This window comes from Lipotes vexillifer, unplaced genomic scaffold, assembly GCF_000442215.2.
Source record: "Lipotes vexillifer unplaced genomic scaffold, Lipotes_vexillifer_v1.1 scaffold86, whole genome shotgun sequence".
NCBI lineage: Eukaryota > Metazoa > Chordata > Mammalia > Artiodactyla > Lipotidae > Lipotes > Lipotes vexillifer.
The window spans coordinates 3,813,417-3,836,548 of NW_006785406.1; the positions used below are offsets into that span (position 1 = coordinate 3,813,417).

General features: G+C 43.4%; 2 protein-coding genes across 2 annotated transcripts in view; both read right to left on the bottom strand.

Annotated features, from left to right (window-relative positions):
- SRPRB (SRP receptor subunit beta) overlaps positions 1-3,923 on the bottom strand; it is a 35,891-nt gene extending 31,968 nt beyond the window's left edge. The window contains exons 1-3 of the mRNA XM_007457559.1: positions 3,768-3,923; positions 3,110-3,204; positions 1,964-2,041 (exon numbers count right to left, since the gene is read on the bottom strand). Coding sequence (XP_007457621.1) covers positions 1,964-2,041; positions 3,110-3,204; positions 3,768-3,921 — 327 coding nt within the window. The 5' untranslated portion in view covers positions 3,922-3,923. The remainder of the gene's footprint in view (positions 1-1,963; positions 2,042-3,109; positions 3,205-3,767) is intronic.
- Positions 3,924-8,793: 4,870 nt separating this feature from the next.
- The window catches only part of TF (transferrin), a 31,705-nt gene continuing 17,366 nt past the window's right edge, over positions 8,794-23,132 (bottom strand). Inside the window, exons 12-17 of the mRNA XM_007457570.1 lie at positions 22,346-22,504; positions 19,192-19,333; positions 17,963-18,027; positions 14,224-14,408; positions 12,817-13,006; positions 8,794-8,828 (exon numbers count right to left, since the gene is read on the bottom strand). Of these exons, the coding sequence (XP_007457632.1) occupies positions 8,794-8,828; positions 12,817-13,006; positions 14,224-14,408; positions 17,963-18,027; positions 19,192-19,333; positions 22,346-22,504 (776 nt within the window). The remainder of the gene's footprint in view (positions 8,829-12,816; positions 13,007-14,223; positions 14,409-17,962; positions 18,028-19,191; positions 19,334-22,345; positions 22,505-23,132) is intronic.

A 23,132-nucleotide genomic window follows, 5' to 3' on the forward strand; every position in this document is an offset into this window, starting at 1 on the left:
AGTCAGCATTCACAGATTTGACACAATTACAGCTGGATACACTGTGACCTGTCACTTAGTCTGTTTAATCTTTTATAGGTAATACACGAAGTATATTAGCCTTTTTTCTATTTTTATACTGGTAGTGTAGGGACCTCAGGTTGGGACCCCCTATCACATTTCATAATCAGCACAACACATACTATAAACAATCCATAAGGTACAGTACTAAATACGTTACTATTTTGAGAGACTAAATCTAAAACATAAAGAGGGTGGGAAAAGAAGTAAAAAAGAAGGGAGGGATGTTTTACATATTCGGTAGAAACATGAAAGTCTTATTTGTAATGTTAAGTTTTCTGATAGCTATATTAAAAAAGTAAAAAGAAATAGGTAAAATTTTAAAAATACGTATTACATAACCCAGTATATCTAAATTAGCTTTATAACATATAAAAAAAATTCAAGAAATTGATATTTTATTCTTTTTTTCATCCCAAGTCTTCAAGATCTGATGTATATATTATACTTATAGCAGCCCTCAATCTGGACTGGTCACATTTCAGGTGCTCAACAGTCACACATGATCAGTGGCTACTCTGTTGGAAAGTACAGGTCTAAAGCATACCCTGGAATACCCCACTTAAAATATCTAGTACAAGCGCCCCAAGAATTAAAGATCTCCCAAATCTGAAATTTCAAAATCTGAATCCTTGGGAGTTTAAAAAGGTCTGAGTCAGAAACAGTGCCACTATTGAAAAAAGAAAAAAATACCTCTAAGACATTTAAAAGGATGTCTCTTTATCTTTGCTTACAATGTTTAATACTGGAGGTACCAGAAAAGGGCAGGGCGGGGGTGGGGAGGACCCAAGGAGAGGGAGAAAAAGTCTCTAAAATCACCATTCTAATTCATCCATCTATACATCTAATGCCTCCAACCAGTCACCCACTCACCTTCCTTCCACTCACTCACTAAATACTTATTAAGCATTATAATTGGCTTGGCAGTCACTATCTACGTTCTGGGGCCATACAGGTACATAAAAAGTCCTTCTCACGATTCCTTATTGGTGTTTATTAAATATACTCATGTATACTCCATAAGATATCCACTGCAACACTGTTTGTAAAAGCAAGATTGTAACAACCAAAAAACTAAATGTCTGTTAATAGGGCTCTTATTAAATAAAAACTCAACATTAGTTGACAGGAGTAAAAGCTTTCTGATTATACTGTCTTCACATTCAACTGTGATCATGTACTACCTTTCCATGTGTACCTGTAAGATTTTTCTGTCATGTCTCAAAAGTAAAGGCTTTAAGAAAGGAAAAAAAAAAATTGTATGGTATAGCCACATAATGGAATACTATGCAGGTCATAAATCAACCTGTAGTACTATGTATGCAAATGAGGAAGAAAAAATGAAAACAAATCCAAGCTGTATGAGTTATATTGTTAAATTAAAAACAAAAACAAACGGGAGGGGGGAGAACACAGTGTTAAAAAAGAAAAAAGTAAAGATATACAGATATGTTTGTATAGCATAGACCATCTGGAAGGCTATACAGGAAAATGGTAAGTTACTACCTCCAAGGAGACTTGTAAGAAGGGATAGGAAAGGCAAAACTACTTTTCACCAAATATCCTTTTTAACCTTTTGAATTTTTGTCCCATATACATGTACTAAAGGAAAAGGCTTAATGCTCACTCTTAAGAACTCATGGTAAAGTTGGAATTAAGACACAGAGACAAAAATTAATAAATAATCAGTGTGCATAAGGTACAACAAAGCAGGGGAGGGCATGATTAAGTCCACTGCTTGGATGGTCAAAAGAAGAATTTGTCACATGCACAATATTTATCCATAAAAATAAGCTATGAACATACCTATGCCCTCAGACTAATTTATCCTAGAAATGTCTTTTCCTGACACACCAAAGGAAAGTAAAACTGTCAGACTCCCCACATTCTAGGAACCTCTTACCCTGTTACTGTTGACTCTGTAGACAGCAGAGCTGTCAGTGATGGAAGTCTGAGTGTCTCTGTAAAGGCCTGTTAACAACTGTAAAACAAAACAAAACAAAACAAAACACAATATGGGGGAGATCAGAGTAAACATATAAATAGCAAACCTAAAGAAAGTAACTTTGCTCTAACTCTCCTAGGTGTAAGGTCAAATAAACGAATGTTACTTGCAATTGCTGAAAAGGACCATATTAGTTTTTCTTTCTTTCTTTGCTTGTAGAAAAATCTTATTAATTGCAAACTTCATTCCCCTCTCCTTAACGAGAGGAGGGGGATAACTATTATTTTTAAACTATTATTTTCAAATAATAGTTTCAAATGGTTAGTGGCCAAATTTACTGACCTTGCATCAACATTAACAAACATCAAAGTGGAAGGGAAATAATTTAGACTCTCAAAAAGAAGAGTAATCAGAAGAAAACCTCTGCTACTCTCTGTAGCAAAAACCAAACATTTAAAAATACTACATAGGGCTTCCCTGGTGGTGCAGTGGTTGAGAGTCTGCCTGCCGATGCAGGGGACATAGGTTCGTGCCCCGGTCCGGGAAGATCCCACATGCCGCGAAGCGGCTGGGCCCGTGAGCCATGGCCGCTGAGCCTGCGCGTCCGGAGCCTGTGCTCCGTAACAGGAGAGGCCACAACAGTGAGAGGCCCACGTACCGCAAAAAAAATAAATAAATAAAAATACTACATGGACTCAAAATAAATATTAGTGAAAAGAAGCCTAAGTAGCCAATAGGCAGAAGAATCACCCTTTAAAAAAGTTTATTTGAGTCTCAGAAGAATTATACACTGTATACAGATTACTGCCCTCTATCTCTTCAGCTGTTCTGGCATCCTTAGCCATGACATGAAAGTAGTTAGTATATAAAACCCTTAAATGGGATAAGGGTTAAATGTCAGTATCTGGCAAGTACAAGAGAATAGAAATGGTCAAATTCCAGTTTAAGAGTTTTTCAAGAGTCTTTTCATCCTACCAAGTGATTCAAGAATTAACTCCCCAATTTGTCAGCACAGCTTCTTTGCCAAAGTACCCCTCACAGGAATAATGGGGTGCCCTAAAATTTCCTATCAAGTTTAAGAGAGGTGTAAATCAAAGAATTTACTCTGACAAAAAGCAATGTTTTCCCGGAGTCACAAAGGCCAACAAGAAGAACAGCTCTTTGACTGCTCCTTCTGCTCCGGATGAACTTCCAGAACACTGTGAAATAGAGAAAAACAACCAAAATTATGCCTTGATTATCAACAATATGCACGTATGGTTGGGCTGTGGGAAATTAAGTCTACCACGGAACACTTCATTCACCTGGAACTTACCTCCATTGTTATTACCACCATTATAATCATTATTGTTTTAGGGACTCCGCTGAGTGCCTGCCACTAACAACTGTCAATTTTTCTGCATCTGCACCCCCTACACCGACGGTGTACTCCTCATGCGCAATCTTGCTCATTAGCTTTGTATCCCCAGCGCCCAGTTCGCAAACATAGGATGCTCAAACTTGGAGCGACGACCACTGGAGTATTCGTAGCAAGAGCAATGGAAGGGAGAGAACCGCGCGCTCACGCAGAACAGGGGCTAGTAACGCTACGGTGCTCCTGCTGCTTCAGGCAGGAGGGCAGGTTGGTATAAGGGGTGAGTTCCCCTCTCTAGACGCCCCCTCGGTGCCATGTCCGTTCCGCGTCCGCGGTCTGCACAAGCCCCGTCCAAGCTCGGATCCCCGCCAGCCCTGCACCCGCCATATCTACCGGCCGCCTGTTTACCCAGCGTCAGCAGCACCGCGACGAGCGCCACCACGACTGACAGCAGCGTCGGGTCCCTCTGCCGCAGTTCCTGCCGCAAGGAGTCCAGGTAGAGCTGGAAGGCGCCTCCGACACTGCCGCCATTCCCCATCCGCCGGGACTCCGCGGAAGCCATGGCTGAGATCTTGCTAACCGGCACCGCAAAAGCAACGTGGCCCTCGGCTCTGCGCAGGCGTCCGAAGCGGAGCATCACGGGAGTGGTAGTTCCTAAGTTATATTTCCTCCTTCGGAGGCCGGGATCCCGAAGGTCCTGATGGTAGTTGTAGTTCTCTTGGACTGCGCTCCCGCCGAAAAGACTGAGCTGCCAGACACAGGTATGAGTTACACGCTCATCCTTTAAGATATGAGTCAGATGTCGCCGCTCTCTTTATGGTTCTTGACAAAATGATGGATGAATAAAATGAATGGCTCAAGAAATCTCTGCTGAGGATTTCTAGTCGCTCCCTTCGTGAGGTGAGGTGTCTTGTGAGGAACTCAAGCATTACACAAACATTTCATTGTAAAATCACGCGGCAGGAGGTGTGACTGAAGATGTAAGGTGCGGTATGGGAATGCAGAAAGGGGCGCCTAGTCCACATGGGTTCAGAGAAAAGCTCCCGGAGGAAAACGACAGGAACTGAGCCATGAAGGATGAGTTAGCCTCTGCAGGCGAAACAGGAGAAAGGGTGCTCTGTGCAGAAGAAAAGAGCTATTCAGTGTCCCTACACTGTAAATCCAGGGCTGCAACTGAGATACCTACGTTAAGGGAAGCAGCCAGGAAAGTCAATGGGACGGGCAGGGCCTGCTGAAAACTGTCACTCCTGCCCTAAGGGGGCAGCCACCACTCTGCCAGGCAGGTATGTGGGAGCAAGGTGGCCAGTTCTTCAGTTTTTCAAGAGAAGCCAGAAAGAAAGGTTTTTAAGGGAAATTTTCCACTTTTTAAATTTCAGCAAGTAATGAAAACTTGTAGCCCAAATACAACACCTCATCGGGTCAGAAGTAGCTGGCCTAGGGGTTGCCAGTTCGCAGTCTCTGTCATTAAGGTGTCATTTCAGCAGAAGTGGCAGGAGATGAAGCAGGAAATGTTGGCAAAAACCAGACATGAAGGGACTGTGTGTTATGCTGAGGAAACTAGACTTTATCTAGAGTGCAGTAAGAAGTTTCAGTTGGGAGTGAAATAGATGACTGGCAGATCAATGGAGAGCTATGGTTTGAGAGAGAAAAGACTGGAGGCAGGGAGACCAGCTGGGGCTGTTGCAGTGTTTTGGCAAATGATGCACAGGGTCTGAACCAGGGAAATGTGGAAAGTGGAAAGGAGGGCACAGACATGAGAGATATTTAGAAGAAAAATATATAGGATTTAGTGATTAATTGGATAAGCAGAGTTAAGGAGAAGGAGAGCTATCAAGACTGCATCTGAAGCACTTGGTGTGTGTTGCTGGGAAGATCAAAGTGCTTAACGTGAATCAGAGAACTCAGTTGAAGGGTCTTTGGAGCTGGGGACATAGCCAGGATGAAAACTGCCTCTCTTTTGTGTATATGGAGTTTCCGGTGCCTCTGGGAAGTCTGAAATCATATATCAAGCAGGTGATACAGTAAACAAAGGTGAAGTCAGCAATAGGTGCTAGATTTTCATTTGGAAGTCATATGTAAACAGGCGGTCATTAAATTGTGGAGAGCATGAGGAGTGAGGAGGAGAGGGAACCCCACAAAGAAGCCTGAGAAGGGAGGGTCAGCGACACAGGAGTAAAACGTGTCCTGGAAGTGGCCAGCAGCATCTCTGCAGCAGAGGTTGAAGGCTTGAGTGAAAAGTGAGCTCAGGGGGAACAGCGGGGAGGGGTGGGGGGAGATGAGGTAATGAGGATAATTGCTCACATTAATGAGTGGTTGCTAGAGCCAGCCATTGTTCTAAATACTTTAAATTTATTAATTTGTTTAATCCTCACAATGACCCATTATCCCAATTTTACAGAGGGAAAACTGGCACAGGGATTGAGTAACCTACCCACTGATTCCAGGCAGTCAGGCTCCTTTATGCTTGACTATATGCTCTAACACAGTAAAATTCATTTTCCAGGCATTTCATTGATAAATGTAGGCAACAGGGACTCCAGATTAAGGAAGGATGTTTAGGATGGGAGGTTAAAGTTAGTAAACCAACTACTATATTTTAAATTAGCATTATGAATTAAAACTGTCAGAACTGACAGTAATCTTACCACATTCTATTTCTTTTCTTTCTTATGGTCCTGATCCCTGCTCTGTATCCACCACCCAACACACACACACACACACACACACACACACACACACACACACACACACACACAGTTCCTTTATAATAACTTCTGTTAGGGACTAAAAATGCAGGGAAGGAGGAAGGGCCAGGCATGGAGAAGACCTACCAGAAACGTCCTCAGTGTATAGGGATTTTTAGTCAGAGCTACGTGAGTGAACAAGTGCCGTGTTGGTGGTGAAATTTGGGAATGAGGAAGCAGGGCTCTGATAAGACATGGTCATGCTGTTTTTCAATTTGTTTCCTGCGTATTATGAAGACAGAAGAAATGTGCACAACTTCCACCCTCGTGTTAGAAGGTGGTGCTGCCATTCTCAGTAATGAGAGCAGGAGAGAATGGCGTCGGAGGCTTCCTGTCCTCTCACGTCTCTGCCTCAGGGACTCCACAGGCTCCCAGAGGCTCTGTGGGGATGGATGTCAAGGAAGGACGTGCAGACACTGACTGCTGCTGGCTGAAAGTGCTCTGCTGCCTGATTCTAACAGCAGATGGAGAGTTACAACAAAACAAACATAGACAATTTTTTCTTCTCTTCCATTAATTAAAATGTCTCATTCACTGGACACATTTTTCTCTCCTGTTCCCAGCAGCTCCAAATCACAATGGAACCTATCTCAGCCTCAAGGACACCAATCATGTGATTCCCCTACTCTGGCTTATCTCTTTAACTCTGTTTCTTTGAAATAATGGAGGATTTTTTTAAAAAAAGAATTAAAATGAGACATTTATTATATTAAAAACTCAATATAATAATGAAAGATCAAAGAAGAAAGACACAAATCACCTTAGTTTTTATACCAATAGTATCTGGTGAACATGATTTCAGACATTGTACAGATATACTGACAAGAAGGCAGTCTAGAGGGAGGAATAAATAAAAATAGACAGAAATTATTTTCAGAGACTATGCCTTGCTGTGTTCACAGTCCCTAGAACAGTGCCTGGATCATGGTAGGTACTCAGTGCATTGTTGATAAAATTAGATTTGTTGGCTCATTGCAATGAGACAGACCACATGCCAGAGGAATGGTGGGACATCTCACCAAACAAAGGAAAAGAAAGAATTATTATAGGATTTGAGGTGAGGGTGGAGTTTAGGTGGATATTACATAAAGCAGAGTGTTGCTAGACTCAAAGCAAAGCAGGGCTGTATGTAAAAAGGTGAACATCAGGTCTGGTCTGCAAAGTGGACCCAGGGTCTGTTTCCTGGGTTACTAGAAAGTTGAGAGATGTGGACTGTTGTGTTCAGAACCCCCTACCTGCAGCTGTTCCCCAGAGCGTAGAGGAGTTAGGAAACAAAGGGGCAAACTGAAGAGTTGTTTAGAAGAGGCAAAACCAGCAGAACTTGCTGACATTGATGCGGAATGAGGGGAAAGAGAGAATTGAAATTTGACTCCTCAGTTTATGACTCCTGTGAGTGGGTAGCAGACCACGTCTTTACCCAGTATGAAATATATGGAAACAATAGTTGGATTAGGGAAGCAGGAGAGGGAAGGGGTAAGATGATCACCTCACTTTTCTCTCTGTTGGGCTTCCGACTGCTGTGCGAACTCTACCGTAGAGATGCACAGGCAGGAGGAGGTGTGAGTGTGGGATGCTGGAAGCAGGGGTGAGCACAATAGATGTAGAGATGCCCAGGAGTCATTCTCATTGCTTACGGAGGGCCTGGAAAAGCACTGGATCAAGAGAAGAACCCCGGGAAGATTACCCTACTTTTCAGAACTGGTAGGATGAGCCCACAGTAAGACCACAAGAGGACAGAGAGGTAGGAACCAAAGCGAAGAGCTGCTGTGTCAGAGAAACTGGGAGAGGGTTCCAAGGAAGGGTGAGTGGTCAGCCATATCAAGTTAGTAAACAGACTCAAGGATGAAAGAACAAGTTGGTTTTCACAGGTGGCAGGTGGGTGGTAACCTTGACCCGAGTAGCTGCAGGGATGTGAGTGGAGCAGAAGACTGATTTCTCTGTGTTCAGCCATTAATAACCAGTGAGGGGAGGGAAGAATAAGGCTCCACCTTTCAGGAGCTCCACTAAGAATGGGAGGAGACAGGACAGTGACTGCCATGGGAGGCGGGGTCAAGCTATGATTTTTAGCAAGAAGAGTTTCCAGTGATTCACTTTTCCAAGCAGTAAGAGTCAGGACTTCACGTATACCTGATGAAATTTATGAACAATATTTTAAATGTGTAAATCTTCTATATTCTTTTTCTGTACTGCCTTGAACGCTCCATCTCAATACTTACTCTGCATCCTCCTTCCTTCCCCTTCCCCAGCAACACACACACACACACACACACACACACACACACACACACACACACACACCACACAACACACACACAACACACACATACACAACACACACACACAGCCTTATACACTTGATTATATTATAATGACCATGCAGACCCCTTTTAGAAAGAATTCCTACTTGGACTGTACCCAGGAGGTATGGCTATGGGAAAGAGCAAATGAATCTTGAGCTCTGAAGGAAGGGCTAGTTGCACATGTATTTAGTCCTTCCAGACCAAACATTTCGGGAAAAAATGAAGTTTTTAAAAGATAAAACCAATAATAACTTTTATTTTTATTTTGTCCTGCAGAGGTGCCACCACCAAACTGAAGGCAACCAAACCACTCAGACCAGCAAAACGAGGGGAAGCTTATGGGTCCGGTAAGCTCCCATCTCCATCAGGTGGTGGCCCCACTCTTGGATTTTAAGCTCTGTGGAAACTGCAGGCTTCCAGGAGTTCTGTGGGGACAGAGCAGAGGGGTAGGACAGTTAATATCTACCTATATTTATTTTCTGTTAAGTGAATCAACAGTTAAGCCTGATACAAAAGTGCTCAGACCTGTTGCCCTGCTCTTCTGATGGATGGACCTGGCCGTTCTCCTAGTGGCCTCCTCCTCCTGCCTGCACAGCTCCTGTGCCTACAGCAGGCAGTGTCTCACACCAAGAATGGTAACAGGATTTCTCTGCCCTACATCATCCCCCATCTTGTGTCTTATGGGCAGGGCTCACACGCCTGAGTCCATGTGGCTGGAACGAGCCTGGGAGGACTGTCCTCTCTGATCCAAGTGAGGAACTAACATAACGAGATGCACTAAGCACCCAGCACGTGCCAGTTTCCATCCTGGGAGCTGGGGATGGAGCAGGGTACAGCAGGGCCAGAGTCTCCACCCCCTCACAGACTATATAGGTTAGGTAAATACAACCTGGGTACTCAGAACAGTGGCCATGGATCCTTCCTTATACCAGAATTATGTGGGCAGCTGTTTAAATGCAGAAACCCTGAACCTGGCACAGACTTGCTGAATCAGTATCCCCAGGGCCTGGGAATCAGTATCTTAAGGACTGTGGCTTATGGACCTGCACTCTGTAGTTGAAGAATAACCTCCCTATAGCTACATGGTATTCTCCCACATCTTCCAAATGATTCCAAGTCATTAAATGATGTCCAACATAGCTATAGTACAAAGGTGTGTTTTACTGTATTCTAATTCTTAGAAAACTGGTGTTCTAGATAAGTACAGGCATACCTCATTTTATTGTGCTTTGCTTTATTGCACTTCACAGATGCTGTGTTTTTTACAAATTCAAGGTTTGTGGTAACCCTCATCAAGCAAGTCTACTGGCGCCATTTTCCCAATAACACTTGCTAACTTCATGTCTCTGTGTCACATTTTGGTAATTCTTGAAATATTTCAGACTTTTTCATTATGATTATATATTTGTTATGGTGATCTGTGGTCAGTAATCCTTGGTGTTACTATTGTTAATTGTTTTGGGGCACCACAAGCTATGCCCATTAACATGGCAAACTTAATCGATAAATGTTGTGTGTGTTCTGACTGCTCCACCAGCACAACAATATTGAAATTAGGCCAGTTAATAACCCTACTCTGGCCTCTAAATGTTCAAGTGAAAGGAAGAGTTGCACATCTCTCACTTTAAATCAAAAGCTAGATGTGATTGAGCTTAGTGAGGAAGGCCTGTCCAAAGACAAGCTGGGCGTCTTGTGCCAAACAGTTAGCCAAGTTGTGGATGCAAAGGAAAAGTTCTTGAAGGAAGTTAAAAGTGCTGCTCCAGTGGACACAGAAATGATAAGAAACAGCCTTATTCCCGATATGGAGAAAGTTTTAGTGGCTTAGATAAAGGATCAAACCAGCCACAACATTCCCTTAAGCTAAAGCCTAATCCAGAGAAAGGCCCTAACCCTCTTCAGTTCTTCAGTTCTGTGAAGGCTGAGAGAGGTGAGGAAGCTGCAGGAGAAATGTCTGAAGCCAGCAGAGGTTGGTTCATGAGGTTTAAGGAAAGAAGCCATCTCCAGAACATACAAGTGCAAAGTGAAGCAGCAAGTGCTGATGTAGAAGCTACAGCAAGTTACACAGAAGACCTACCTAAGAGAGTTAATGAAGGTGGCTACACTAAACAACAGATTTTCCATGTAGACAAAACAGCCTTCTATTGGAAGAAGATGCCATCTAGGACTTTCATAGCTAGAGAGGAGAAGTCAATGCCTGGCTTCAGAGCTTCAAAGGACAGGCTGACTCTCTTGTTAGGGGCTAATGCAGCTGGTGACTTGAAGTTGAAGCCAATGCTCATTTACCATTTCAAAAATCCTAGGGCCCTTAAGAATTATGCTTAGTCTCCTCTGCATATGCTCTATAAAGGGAACAACAAAGCCTGGATGACAGTACATCTGTTTACAATATGGTTCACTGAATATATTAAGCACACTATTGAGACCTACTGCTCAGAAAAAAAGATTCCTTTCGAAATATGACTGCTCACTAACAATGTACCTGGTAACCCAAGAACTCTGATGGAGATGTACAAGATTAATGTTGTTTTCATGCCTGCTAACACAACATCCATTCTGCAGCCCATGGATCAAGGAGTCATTCTGACTCTCAAGTCTTTTTATGAAATATATTCCATAAGGCTATAGCTGCCATAGATAGTGATTCCTCTGATGGGTCTGGGCAAAGTCAAATGAAAACCTTCTGGAAAGGATTCCTCATTCTAGATGCCATTAAGAATATCTGTGATTCATGGAGAAAGGTCAAAATATCATCATGAACAGGAATTTGAGAGAAGTTGATTCCAATCCTCATAGGTGACTATAAGGGGTTCAAGACTTCAGTGGAGGAATTAACTGCAGATGTGGTGGAAATAGCAAGAGACCTAGAATTAGAAGAGGAGCCTGAAGATGTGACTGACTTGCTGCAATCTCATGATAAAACTTTAATGAATAAGAGTTGCTTCTCATGGATGAGCAAAGAGAGTGGTTTCTTGGGATGAAATCTACCACGGTGAAGATGCTGTGAAGATTGTTGAAATGACAACAAAGGATTTAGAATATTATATAAACTTAGTTGATAAACTAACGGCAGGGCTTGAGAGGATGGAACTCCAATTTTGAAAGTTCTGCTGCGGGTAAAATGCTATCAAACAGCATTGCATGCTACAGAAAAATCGTTCATAAAAGAAGAGTCAATTGATGGGGCAAACTTAATTGTCGTCTTATTTTTTTTTTTTTTTTTCCTTTTTCTTGCGTTATGGGGGCCTCTCACTGTTGTGGCCTCTCCCATTTGCGGAGCACAGGTTTTTTTTTTTTTTTTTTTTTTCCTTTTTCTTGCGATATGTGGGCCTCTCACCGTCGCGGCCTTCCCCGTTGCCGGACGCGCAAGCCCAGCGGCCACGGCTCACAGGCCCAGCCGCTACGCGGCTCACGGGCCTAGCCGCTACGCGGCACGTGGGATCCTCCCAGACCGGGGCACGAACCCGTATCCCCTGCATCGGCAGGCGGACTCTCAACCACTGCGCCACCAGGGAGGCCCTGTCGTCTTATTTTAAGAAATTGCCAGAGTCACCCCAGCCTTCAGCAACCCACCCTGATCAGTCAGCAGCCATCACCATCGAGGGAAGACCCTCCACCAGCAAAGAGATTAGGACTTGCTGAAGGCTCAGATGATGGTTAGCATTTTTTAGCAATAAAGTATTTTTTAATTAAGGTACGTACATTGTTAGACGCTTTTTAGACATAATGCTATTGCACACTTTATACTGTAGTATAAACATAACTTTTATGTGCACTGGAAAACCAAAAACTTCATATGTCTTGCTTTATTGCAATAGTCTGAAACTGAACCTGCAATATCTCCGAGGTATGCCTGTGGTGTGTATGGCAACTTTAGAGTTATTGGAACTTATCATTGTTCAAGCTTTCAGGAGCAGCACCATGTAAAAGAACTCTCTGCAATGCTGGAAATGTTCTCTTTGCTCATCTATGTGGAGACACATGTATCTATTGAGCGCTTGAATTATGGCTAGTGTGACTGAGGGACTAAATTTAAGATTTTGTTTAATACTAATACAAATTTAAATACCCACATGTAGCTAGAGGCTACCATCTTGAACAAGGCAGCACTGTATAAAAAGGTGTTTAGAGCAGAGTAATTGACATGGGCACATAACTCTCTTCCTTTTCTTAGTAATAGCATGGAATTCTGCATGTCCTGGCAGTCGCTACCTCAGTGCCTTCAGCCCGTGCCCCCTTACGATCAGCCCATGCAAGTTAGCCTTTCATTCATGCTGAGATTGCATTGTTCCCTCAGCATTTCATCCTGTCCGTTGGTCATCTCCTGGGCACTGCAACTCCTCCTTTTGTATCCAGCACCCAGAACCCCGCACATGTTTGCTTTGCAGATTCCCCAATGCTGTTCCTCTTACTCACTTGAGGTTGAGCATTGTCTCAGGTTAGCCACAGCTGTGACATACTCATTTCCTAAGTAGGATTCATACGTTGTTGCGTTCGGAAGTACAGCCAAACATTTAGTGTCACTCCTGAACAGAAGGTCCTTGTTTTCTGAGTGGAACAAACAAAAACTGCTCGAGCAGTCATTTCCATTGTTTCCAAATGCATCCTGTCAAATGGACAGAAAGTGCATGAGGACCTGTGGCAAAGAGCTGCTGGGAACACATGGATGGCATGGAGGAGACTGGAAGCTGGGAACCAGCCCTGGGAAGAAAGGGAAGCTGCAGAGGATGCCTCAGGATCTTTCCACATCCATCGTCTGGCATTCATACAATTATGGACCACAAATCTGTGCTTCCATGAGGCCCCAAAGTCCTCTGTAGGGTCCATCCTGGTCCCATCTCCTTGGGGAAGTCCCTGCCTCCTGCCCACTGCTGACTTCTCTGATCTCTCTTCCTCACTTCGTTGGCCATGGTCTTGGGGGCGGCTTCCAGGAAATGAGAGGGCAGAAGCATGTCCCTTCTAAGTATTATTGTCAAAGAAAATATTAAATATGAGCAACCCAGTGAGGAGTAGTACAGGTAGCTGTTAAAAGTTCATATCTGACTTTTAAGTTCATATGAACTTAAAAGTTCATCTTTGATCCTATCTTGATAAGAGGCTCAACTCCTCCAGGCCTTCTAAGATTATAAGTGAAATAATGATTACAGAACGTTTAGCATTCCATCTAGCACTTAGGAAATGTTCATTAAATACTAATTATTAGTACCATTTACCTTCAGAGGACTCACAAGGGTATGCTATCTTAATTTTTAAAAGAAGAAAACCAATGGTGGATCAACAGATAGGAAGCTGTCACTGAGGGGAGGGTGGTGTTTGTGGGTGGAGGGGTCTTTAGAATTAAAATACTCAGGCAGTCTCTCTCCCCACAAGGCCAGCCCTGGGTTGGTTGTTTTCCCCAGAGGACAAGTTCCCTCAGGGTAGGTTCCTGGGTTCTTCTGCCTGTTGGAATGGTTCTTAGTCTGCCTAAGCAAGAGAAACACAGTCCACATTTCATGACTTGTATCTAGAAGGACTGGGAAATAGGATCCGTCACCTTCATTTTAAAAAAGGCAGAAGTGGGGAAAATGAGGGTACCACAGAGCAAGGTCAGGGTCGAGCTGCAAGGCAGGCACTTGGACCCTGGTACACGTGCATCAAATGGGGTCTGATCTCTAGTGAGCAGAGCAAGGCCTGGGAGATCCAGTTCCACAATCCATGCCCTCCCAGTTCTAACTTCCAGGAAAAGAATGCTGGGGTACGGGCTGGGACTCAGCTGGGAAATCCCCAAATAATCCACACGCACCCAAGAAGAAAGGGTTGGAGGCCCTGTCTGTGCCACCATACCTGCTGTATCTCTAATATGCTGCGAACACAAGCTGCCTTATCTTCCCGTGAGACCACAGCATGATTCGGGGCTCGGGCCAGGTGGCAAACTTCAGCCTCGTCCACAGGCTTCCTGGTTCCGTCGGTGCACAGCAGCTCAAAATCATCCTTCTGCAGTGTTTTTGCCCACTCCTCAGGGTTTTTTCCTGGGTACAGAAAAGGTGGGTCAGCCACAGTTTTGATCAAGGCACACCTCACTGGGGAGATGTGACCAATCCACTGGCGTGTGGAGGGCCTGGACCCAGTGGCCAGCAGGGGTTACCGTAATGTGGAGAGGAAGAGAGTTACCAGGAATTCCCAGAGACCATTCCTTTCAATCTGCCCACCCAGCCAGGGGAGGGTGAACCACATTCTATGGATGATGTTCAAAATGATCTTCATTTCTACTAAATTCCAAAGCATTTGGATCTCCTGCTCCAGTGTAGAAAGAATGTGACCCTCTAAGCAGGTTTGTGCTGTACCATCTGGCACTAGCAAGCAAAAGAACTTTCCCCAGAGGCCCTTTTGGAAGGGCCAAAGATTTCACTTTTATGAGTGAAATCTGGCTCACTCGTACTAGTTCCATGCACGCATGCCTCTGTGCATGCCTCTGTGCATACAGGTCCATATCCTGTTCTCAGCCCCTTGCTTCATCTTTTCTGTATTCTCTCTGAAAAAAGAACATCTCACCTATTCTCAAGGTTTAAGCTCCTTCCTCCTAAGGCAATTCTCAAATAAGTTTTCCCAGTTTTTGCTTCTCTCCTAAAATACAGGATTGCAGTCTTTTTCTTAATTTAATTTTCTCATTTAATTGAAAAACTAATGTATGAATGCAGTATTTTAAAAGTTTAAATTTATATAGAGAGTAAAAATATCCCTTTTCCTACACTCTCCAAAGGTACACTTTTGGTTTTTATAGAAAACTCCAAATTGCCTGCCTTTCCTCCCACCAGTACCTGCACATATCTTTGCTTACCTTTTAACATTTCTCCTTTCTTTTCTTACCCATCCCTCCAACTCAACACCTTCCAAGAGAAATCCATCCTTATTCTCTCCAAACACATACTGTTCTACTTAGGACTTTAAGCATTTATTCAGTACCATGTCCTCAGCCTTCTGCAAGACACAATCTTATTGGAGGGGGGAAATAGCACACGTACCAAAATCAAAAATGCAGGGCACAGATAATAACATTTTGTATTTTGTGTAACACTCTCTAAACACTGTGTGAGCTAGGGAACCAGCAAAGCGAGAGCACATTAACTCAGGAAGGCTAGCTGGAGAAGGCAAGGTTTCAGGTGTGTCCTGTAACATGTGTAGGCCTGAGAGGAGGCGAGAGGAACGCTTCTCTGTGAGGGGATGGAGGGCTCCGGCAAGACTCACGGACAGGTGCGTGCCCGGTGTTCCTATTGGGTGGAGGAGAGCCCCACTGGAACAGAGTCTTGGGCAGTCAGGCGAAACATGCTCAGATCCTCAAGGCCCTGAGTGTGGGATGGAGTGTGGCACTTAGGTAGGAAGAAAAGTGGGTCTATGAGAACTTAGGAATGGAAATCAGTGTTAATGTGTGAGCCTGAAATAGGACAACTAGGAAAAATGAGATGGAAGGTGATTTGGTCTGGGTTAGGAGCAGTGGGCATCTAGAAGGGCATGATAAAAAATTTTCTTTCCACTAAAAATAAAGCTTGTTTACTGCAGCTAATTTGTAAAATGCTACATAGTTTAAGGAAGAAGACTTTGAAACCCAGTCTAATCCCACAGCATTCACCTTCAACATTGGTACATTACTTCTAGTCTCTTTTCTAGACTCATATGATGTGCAGACACATATCTATATAATTAGATCATACAGTCTCTATGCCTTTGTATCCTGGTTCTTCCATATCACAACATACCATAGAATTTAATGAAGACATACATATTCCGAAGAAACAAAAAACATACTGACTGAAAAATTAATCTAGGCTCGACTGGCAGGGCATATAATAAAGACCTCCATGGGGACAGAGGCTGTGTGAAGAGGACTGGGTTTTGAGAGACGTATGAGGAGTTTGGATTTATACAGGTTGAGGTTGCAGTGCCAGTGTACTCTGTACATAAAAATGACCACAGGGCAACCAGAGATCCTGAGATGTTATTTAGATGGGAGGTGGGCCTCCTCTATAAATTCCCCTCAGGAGGTAAGGCTTTTGGAGTCTTTGCAAAGAGAGTTGTGGCCTCGAGAGGGGAGCCCTACTTGGAAGGGTACAAAGAGAAATCAAGGGATGACAAAGAACCAGCCTAGGGTAACACTCAGGTAGCAGGAAAAAGGACAGCCCTTAAAGGAAAAAGCAAAAGTAACAGGAGGGAAGAAAGAAAAATTAGCCAAACCAATTATTCCTTCAAGTAAGTACTTAGCAACTTCTGTGTGCCATGTACTATGGTTGGTGTTGGGATGTAAGAAAAGGAAAAAAGAGTTCCCTGTGGCCATAGTTTATCACAGAATGTGATGAATTCAATAATAAGAGCAATATGGACAGAGGCTTCTGTTGTGGGATGGAGGTGTGCCATTGGAGAAGGCGTCTTAGAGGAGTTGGTCCTGCACTAGTTCATTCTAAATGAGTTGCTGGAAAAATTTGAGGTTGAGTAAAGGGACATGAGGGAAGGAGGGAAGTAATAGCTGCCTGGACTCTAGGTGGGGAATATAAGCAGTTAGTGATAGAGAGTGGGCAGGTGGAATACTCATTCTTACTGACATTTAAAAAAATTTTGTCTTGTTTGTTAAGGTCATGGCCATCTAATATTCACCCACTAGTTTTAGTGCCCATTGATGATCCTTGCTTGAATCAATTATTACTATCTTGGTTGCCAAACGATAGTTTTTCAACTTCATAATTATTTCTGCATCTGTAATTAGCATTCTACAATAAGGAAGATGTTTCCCTTATACTCATTTGTTTAATCAGGATGGACTTCCGTGTTCCTAGTTTATTCAATGGGTTATTATTTCTTACTACTATTATTATTTCTTTTAAAGCTCAAAATGTCCCAGATTTGGCCAGTGGGGAGGGCTTTCACAATGGCTCCTATGTGCTTTGATACGTCTCATCTCTCTGAGCTCTTCAGCATGAACATCATGCCAGGTTCACCTTATACTTTTCCTGCCCCAGCCACAGAATCAGCTATTTTTCCAAGGGGCCTTGTTTCCTTCTATTGGAGAATGGTTCTAGAAGCCAAGGTCTTGGTGCTCATCCCTACAGGGGTGCCACTGTCTGTATGTTTTTCCCAGTGGACCTATAATATATTTAAATATATATTGGACCTAGAGATATGAGAAATAGTTATAAAGGACCTTTTGGGGGTAACTCACAGAATTTGAATAGGGACTGTGGACGTGATGAGTATTAAATCCATGTTAGTATAAATTTCCTGATCTTGCTAATTGTAATGCAGGTATGTGAGAGAAAGTCCTGGTTCTTAGGAAATGTGCACTGAAGTATTTAGGGGAAAGGAGGCACAGTGCCTGCACCTGTAGGAAGGTTCCTGGGAGAGACTCAGGGCCACTGGGAAGCCCATGGTCCTTACCATTCTGCCTATCCAAGTGAACACTTCTCTCTTCACCGAACAAACAGGTTGAGAATCAGAGCTCTGGACCCTGACAGAGTCCATAACACTTCCACAAAGACATCCTGAACACAAGTGAACAAGCGACCCTGATTTATGGGGACAAAGGTTATGCACGTACCACCAGTGTTCTCTTCGACAGTCTGGTTCTTCACAAAGGCCACGTCTCCCTTCTCAACCAGACACCTGCAGAGTCCCAGACGGGGAGAGAGAAGAAAAGAGGTCAGAGACACATCTGTCATTCAGAAAAGCCACCTTATAGATCCAGGGCTGGCCATGTGATATCAGCAGTTGTGATTCCCATTTGATCACTAATCTATTGTCACTGATCTTACATATTACTAATGTAAGTAATAAAAAGAAAACAAAACCTCTGATATGCTTTGTAGTTATACAGTCTCACTTCTACACACTAAATTCTAAATTCTGGCCCATTTTCTCCAACAGAGCTACATCCATTTCCTAGCTTCAACACAGATATTAGAGGGGCAGTTTTCCCTCAATCCGATTCCTTACTCACAGTCTCCTTGTAAAATTGTAAACTTGTGGGCTGTGAATTTTTCTTACTCTAACTCACAAGCTGGTTGTACTTGGGAAATTGGGATAATCTTTGTTTTTCCTTCCCTAGTGAGAATTTTAGTTACAATACCACCATCATTGTGAAGTTGATGGATTCATGAACTGCTAAGTGACACAGGCCCAAGTCAGACAGGATAGTTAAAAACTAAGGTCGTAAAGTGCACAGGTGTCTCTTTAAAAATGATAGAGACTCCATGAGCTAGAAATGTAACCAAAGATGTAGAAGTCATGTACTTTACTTTTGTACTGATATATTTCCATGGTTGTAGGTTCCCCCAGAGGTGAATGGAAGAGCATGAGCCAGATGCTTGACTCCTGTGTTTATTCAATTATGGTAGGGTTTCCTCACGTGGCACTGGTGACATTAGGGGCCAGATAATTCTTTGTTGTAGGGTGCTGTCCTACGCATGTAGGATGTTTAGCAGCCTCTCCCAGTTAGATGCCAGTAGCATCCCCCAACTCCACTGATAATCAAAAACATCTCCAGACACTGCCAAATGTCCCCTGAGGGGCAAATCACCCCCCGCTGAGAACTTCTGACCTGTACCATACTGCCAGTCTTTGCTGTCTATGACAGCCAGGTCTGGAGACCGTGTCCTGGAGGGAGCTGGATGCCTCTTCTCACAGGTTTCTGCTTATGTTTGTAAATGTGACACCCTAACATGCAGGACTAATGGAATAGGAATGTAAGAATCTCACCTGCGTTCCTAAAAAGGAATCTCGTCAGGGCTGGGATTACTATTATTTTTGTATGAGGATTATAATACTCACCTGAAAGCCCCTGAATAGCCATAGTATCTCTCATGGTTGTTGGGAAGACACTCCCTTCCCGGAACACCTGAGCCAATGCACAGAGCACAGAGACTGGAATTTCGCGGAGACCCAGGAGCACAGCCTTCACTGAAAAATTTATCTGTGCAGAAGGATAAGAGAAAGTCAGCTCTTCCTGAGTCAATGTCAGTGGCCTTTACCTAACACATCACAGGTGTGTATGGCCCAGGATAGGTAGAACATATTCGTTATGTGACCTGCCATCAACTCAGGACCTGCCAGGGTATAGGCTTTGAAAGGAAACTTAATTGAGGCTGGGAACCATTACAAGTCAGGTGGAGGGGATTCCATCAGCATCCCAATAGTGTCTCACTCACCTAGAGAGATGGGATGGAAATAATATGAAAGTTGACTAAAAGGGGTAAAATTGAAGGTCTCACTCCCTGAGTTGTGCCACTTGTTTTTAGTGTTTCTTTTCTCTGATATTTATTACAAGAGCCTTTAACAGAACTTAGAACTCCAAGCTTGAGAAAGTGCTGGGGAATTTCACACACAGTTCAGCTGCTCTCCTATAGCTGTAAAACTGCCAGGAGGCTCAGGAGAGCAGAAGTGCTGCCCTTGCTGGTGGGCAACAGAACTCCTGAATGCACCCCCCCCGCCCTCCCACACACACAGGACTTGCCTGGTTCATAACTGTCTTTAGAGGCTCTCCTTTTGAAGTAGCTACAAATATTTGGAGGTGGCAGGGAGGAAGTACTCAGGAAGTTGAAGAAAATAAGAACCATGAGAAAATATGTCCATGGTGAAATTACACACAGATTTCAGGAGGTAGAACTAAGCTCATACTTGAAGATATTCAGAGGATACAGAGAATAAACTGATTTCCACCCCCTTTGAAGGGGCCTAGGAGCTGAGCAGTCACTTGGTGAGACTGCCAAGATCTTAAAGAGACCCAAGGACCCCTCATACCACATTGCCTAGAAAGCCCTGTGGCAGGGCTTGGAGCTGTCCACCCAATGGCCATTTCCCCTTGCTTCTTTTTTTTTTTTCCCCCTTGCTTCTTCGTAACAAAGATCAAGTTTCTTTTCTTTTTCTTTTAATTTTTTCTCCATTAATTTTTTATTGAGATATAATTGACATATAACATATTAATTTCAGGAGTACAACATGTTTCGCTACTGTGACTATATTGTGAAATGATCACCACAATAGGTCTAGTTAACATCCATCACCATACAGGGTTAAAAAAATTTTTTTCTGGGCTTCCCTGGTGGCACAGTGGTTGAGAGTCCGCCTGCCAATGCAGGGGACGCGGGTTCGTGCCCCGGTCCGGGAAGATCCCACATGCCACGGAGCGGCTGGGCCCGTGAGCCATGGCCGCTGAGCCTGCGCGTCCAGAGCCTGTGCTCCACAACGGGAGAGGCCACAACAGTTGAGAGGCCCGCGTAACGCAAAAAAAAAAAAAAAAAAATTTTTCTTTCGGCTAGGACTTCCAAACTGTGTTGCATAAAAGTGGCAACAGTGGGAGTCCTTGTCTCGTGCCTGATCTTAGAGGGAATGCTTTCAGCTTTTCACTGTTGTGTATGATGTTAGCTGTGGGTTTGTCACATATGGCCTTTATTTATTTATTTTTTTTTTTTTCTTGCGTTATGCGGGCCTCTCACTGTTGTGGCCTCTCCCATTTGCGGAGCACAGGCTCCGGACGCGCAGGCTCAGTGGCCACGGCTCACGGGCCCAGCCGCTCCGCGGCATGTGGGATCTTCCCGAAACGGGGCACGAACCCGCGTCTCCTGCATCGGCAGGCGGACTCTCAAGCACTGCGCCACCAGGGAAGCCCTGGCCTTTATTATATTGAGGTATATTCCCTCTATGCCCACTTTCTGGAGAGTTTTTCTCATAAATGGGTGATGAATTTTATCAAAAGCTTTTGCTTTATCTATTGAGATGATCATATGATCTTTTTCTTCAATTTGTTAATGTGGTGTATCACATTAAAATTTTTTTTTTCTTGTGATGAGAACTTTTAAGAGCTACTCTCTTAGCAACTTTGAAATGTGCAATACAGCATTAACTATAGTCACCATTATGTACATTACATCCCCATGACTTATTTATTTTATAACCGAAGTTCTTACCTTTTGACTACATTCACCCAACCCCTGCCTCTGGCAACCGCCAATCTGCTCTCTGTGTCTATGAGCTCGGGTTATTTTGTTTTATTTTTGTTTAGATCCCACATATAAATGAGAACATATGGTATTTGTCTTTCTCTGCCTGACTCATCACTTATTTCACATAGTGCCCTCAGGGTCCATCCATGGTGTTGCAAGAGGCAAAATTTCTTTCTTTTTTATGACTGAATGATATTCTATTGTATATATATAAACCACAATTTCTTTATCCATTCATTCATGATGGACACTTAGGTTCTTTTCGTGTCATGGCTGTTGTAAATAATGCTGCAGTGAACGTGTGGGTGCATATCTTTTCGAGTTAGTATTTTTGTTTTCTTCCAGTAAATACCCAGAAGTGAAATTGTTGGATCATATGGTAGTTCTACTTTTAATTTTTTGAACAAAAATCTAGTTTTATTTGGGACAGAAACATGCCCAAATAAATGATGACATTTTTCAGCCTCTCTTACAGCTAAATGTGACTATGTATCTAAGTTCAGGGCAATGAGAAGTTAGCTGAAGTAATTGGGCTAGAGTTCCTGAATAACTCCTTTAACAAGGTGGCATATACTTCAAGTGCCCTTTCTCTTTGTTCCTTGAGGTTGCCTGGATCATGGATATAATGGCAACCGTGAGTGACCTTGAAGATGGAGGCCTCATGCTGAGAATGGTGCAGCAGGAAGAGAGAGGAGCCTGGGTTGCTAATGACAGTACCAGCCATGGACTGCTGTCTCTGGTCTTTTTCATGAGAGAGAAAAGTAAACGCATATTCACTTAAGCCATTATGTGCAACTGAAAAGAACCATTCTGATCCACCTCCCAGCCCTACCATTCCTTTTAGATATTTTCTTGAAGTTCACTAAACCAAATTGTATTACCATAGAGCCACGGCCACAGCATCTTGTACCATACCACACTCTTCCCCAGTACACCTCTTCCCACCTGGCCCTGACAACAGTACCCTCTCAGAGCTCACTCACCAAATTCACAGTGGTTAATATTATTGTAGAGCAGACCCATGGGGATGTTCCAACCAGCGGTTCTGTCTACTGCAGTGTGGCAGGACTTCCTGCCTTTCAGATTGTTCCAGTTGAGATCAGCATCTGATGATTTCTTAACCACAGCCACAGCAAGGTACCCTGCAAGAAAGACACCTAAATAGGGAGTATTAACACCCCTGGGCCCTCCAGAGTGTCTAAACCTGCCATCTCCTTAAGGAGTAGAATTATCCCAAACCATTCCTTCTCTCTTTGAAAGGGTCTTCCCAATAACTGACGGGGGAGGTGGGGGTGGGGTGGATACAAGTCATTCCAGGAGGTAGAGATTAATCTGAACTTAAAAAGTAAAGTAGTAAGAATACATAACCATCAGAGCAATGGCTGGTGTAGAACCCTTCCCCAAATGCATGAAGCTACTGACATAAACCAGCAACTCACCCTCCACTGTGGAATAGCAGAGGAATGGATACTGAAGGGTACATTAGGAAAGAGGGGTAAATGAGCAATAAACCACAGGGATATTCTGGCCAGATAATTTGTGATCAGGAGAATACAGGTTTGCACCACAATAAATATGCAAAGTGGAAACTGTCAAAATCAAGTTAGCTGCCATGATTAGCTGCAAATACATGCTGATCTTTAAAACTGGTAATAGAAAGAATATCAACTCATGATTTCAGTTTTCCAATTTAATTAATTCAGGAAATTGTTTCCAACAGAAAAGACACAAATCTTATTGTTCGTGGAATAAGAATGGTTCTATTTTCGG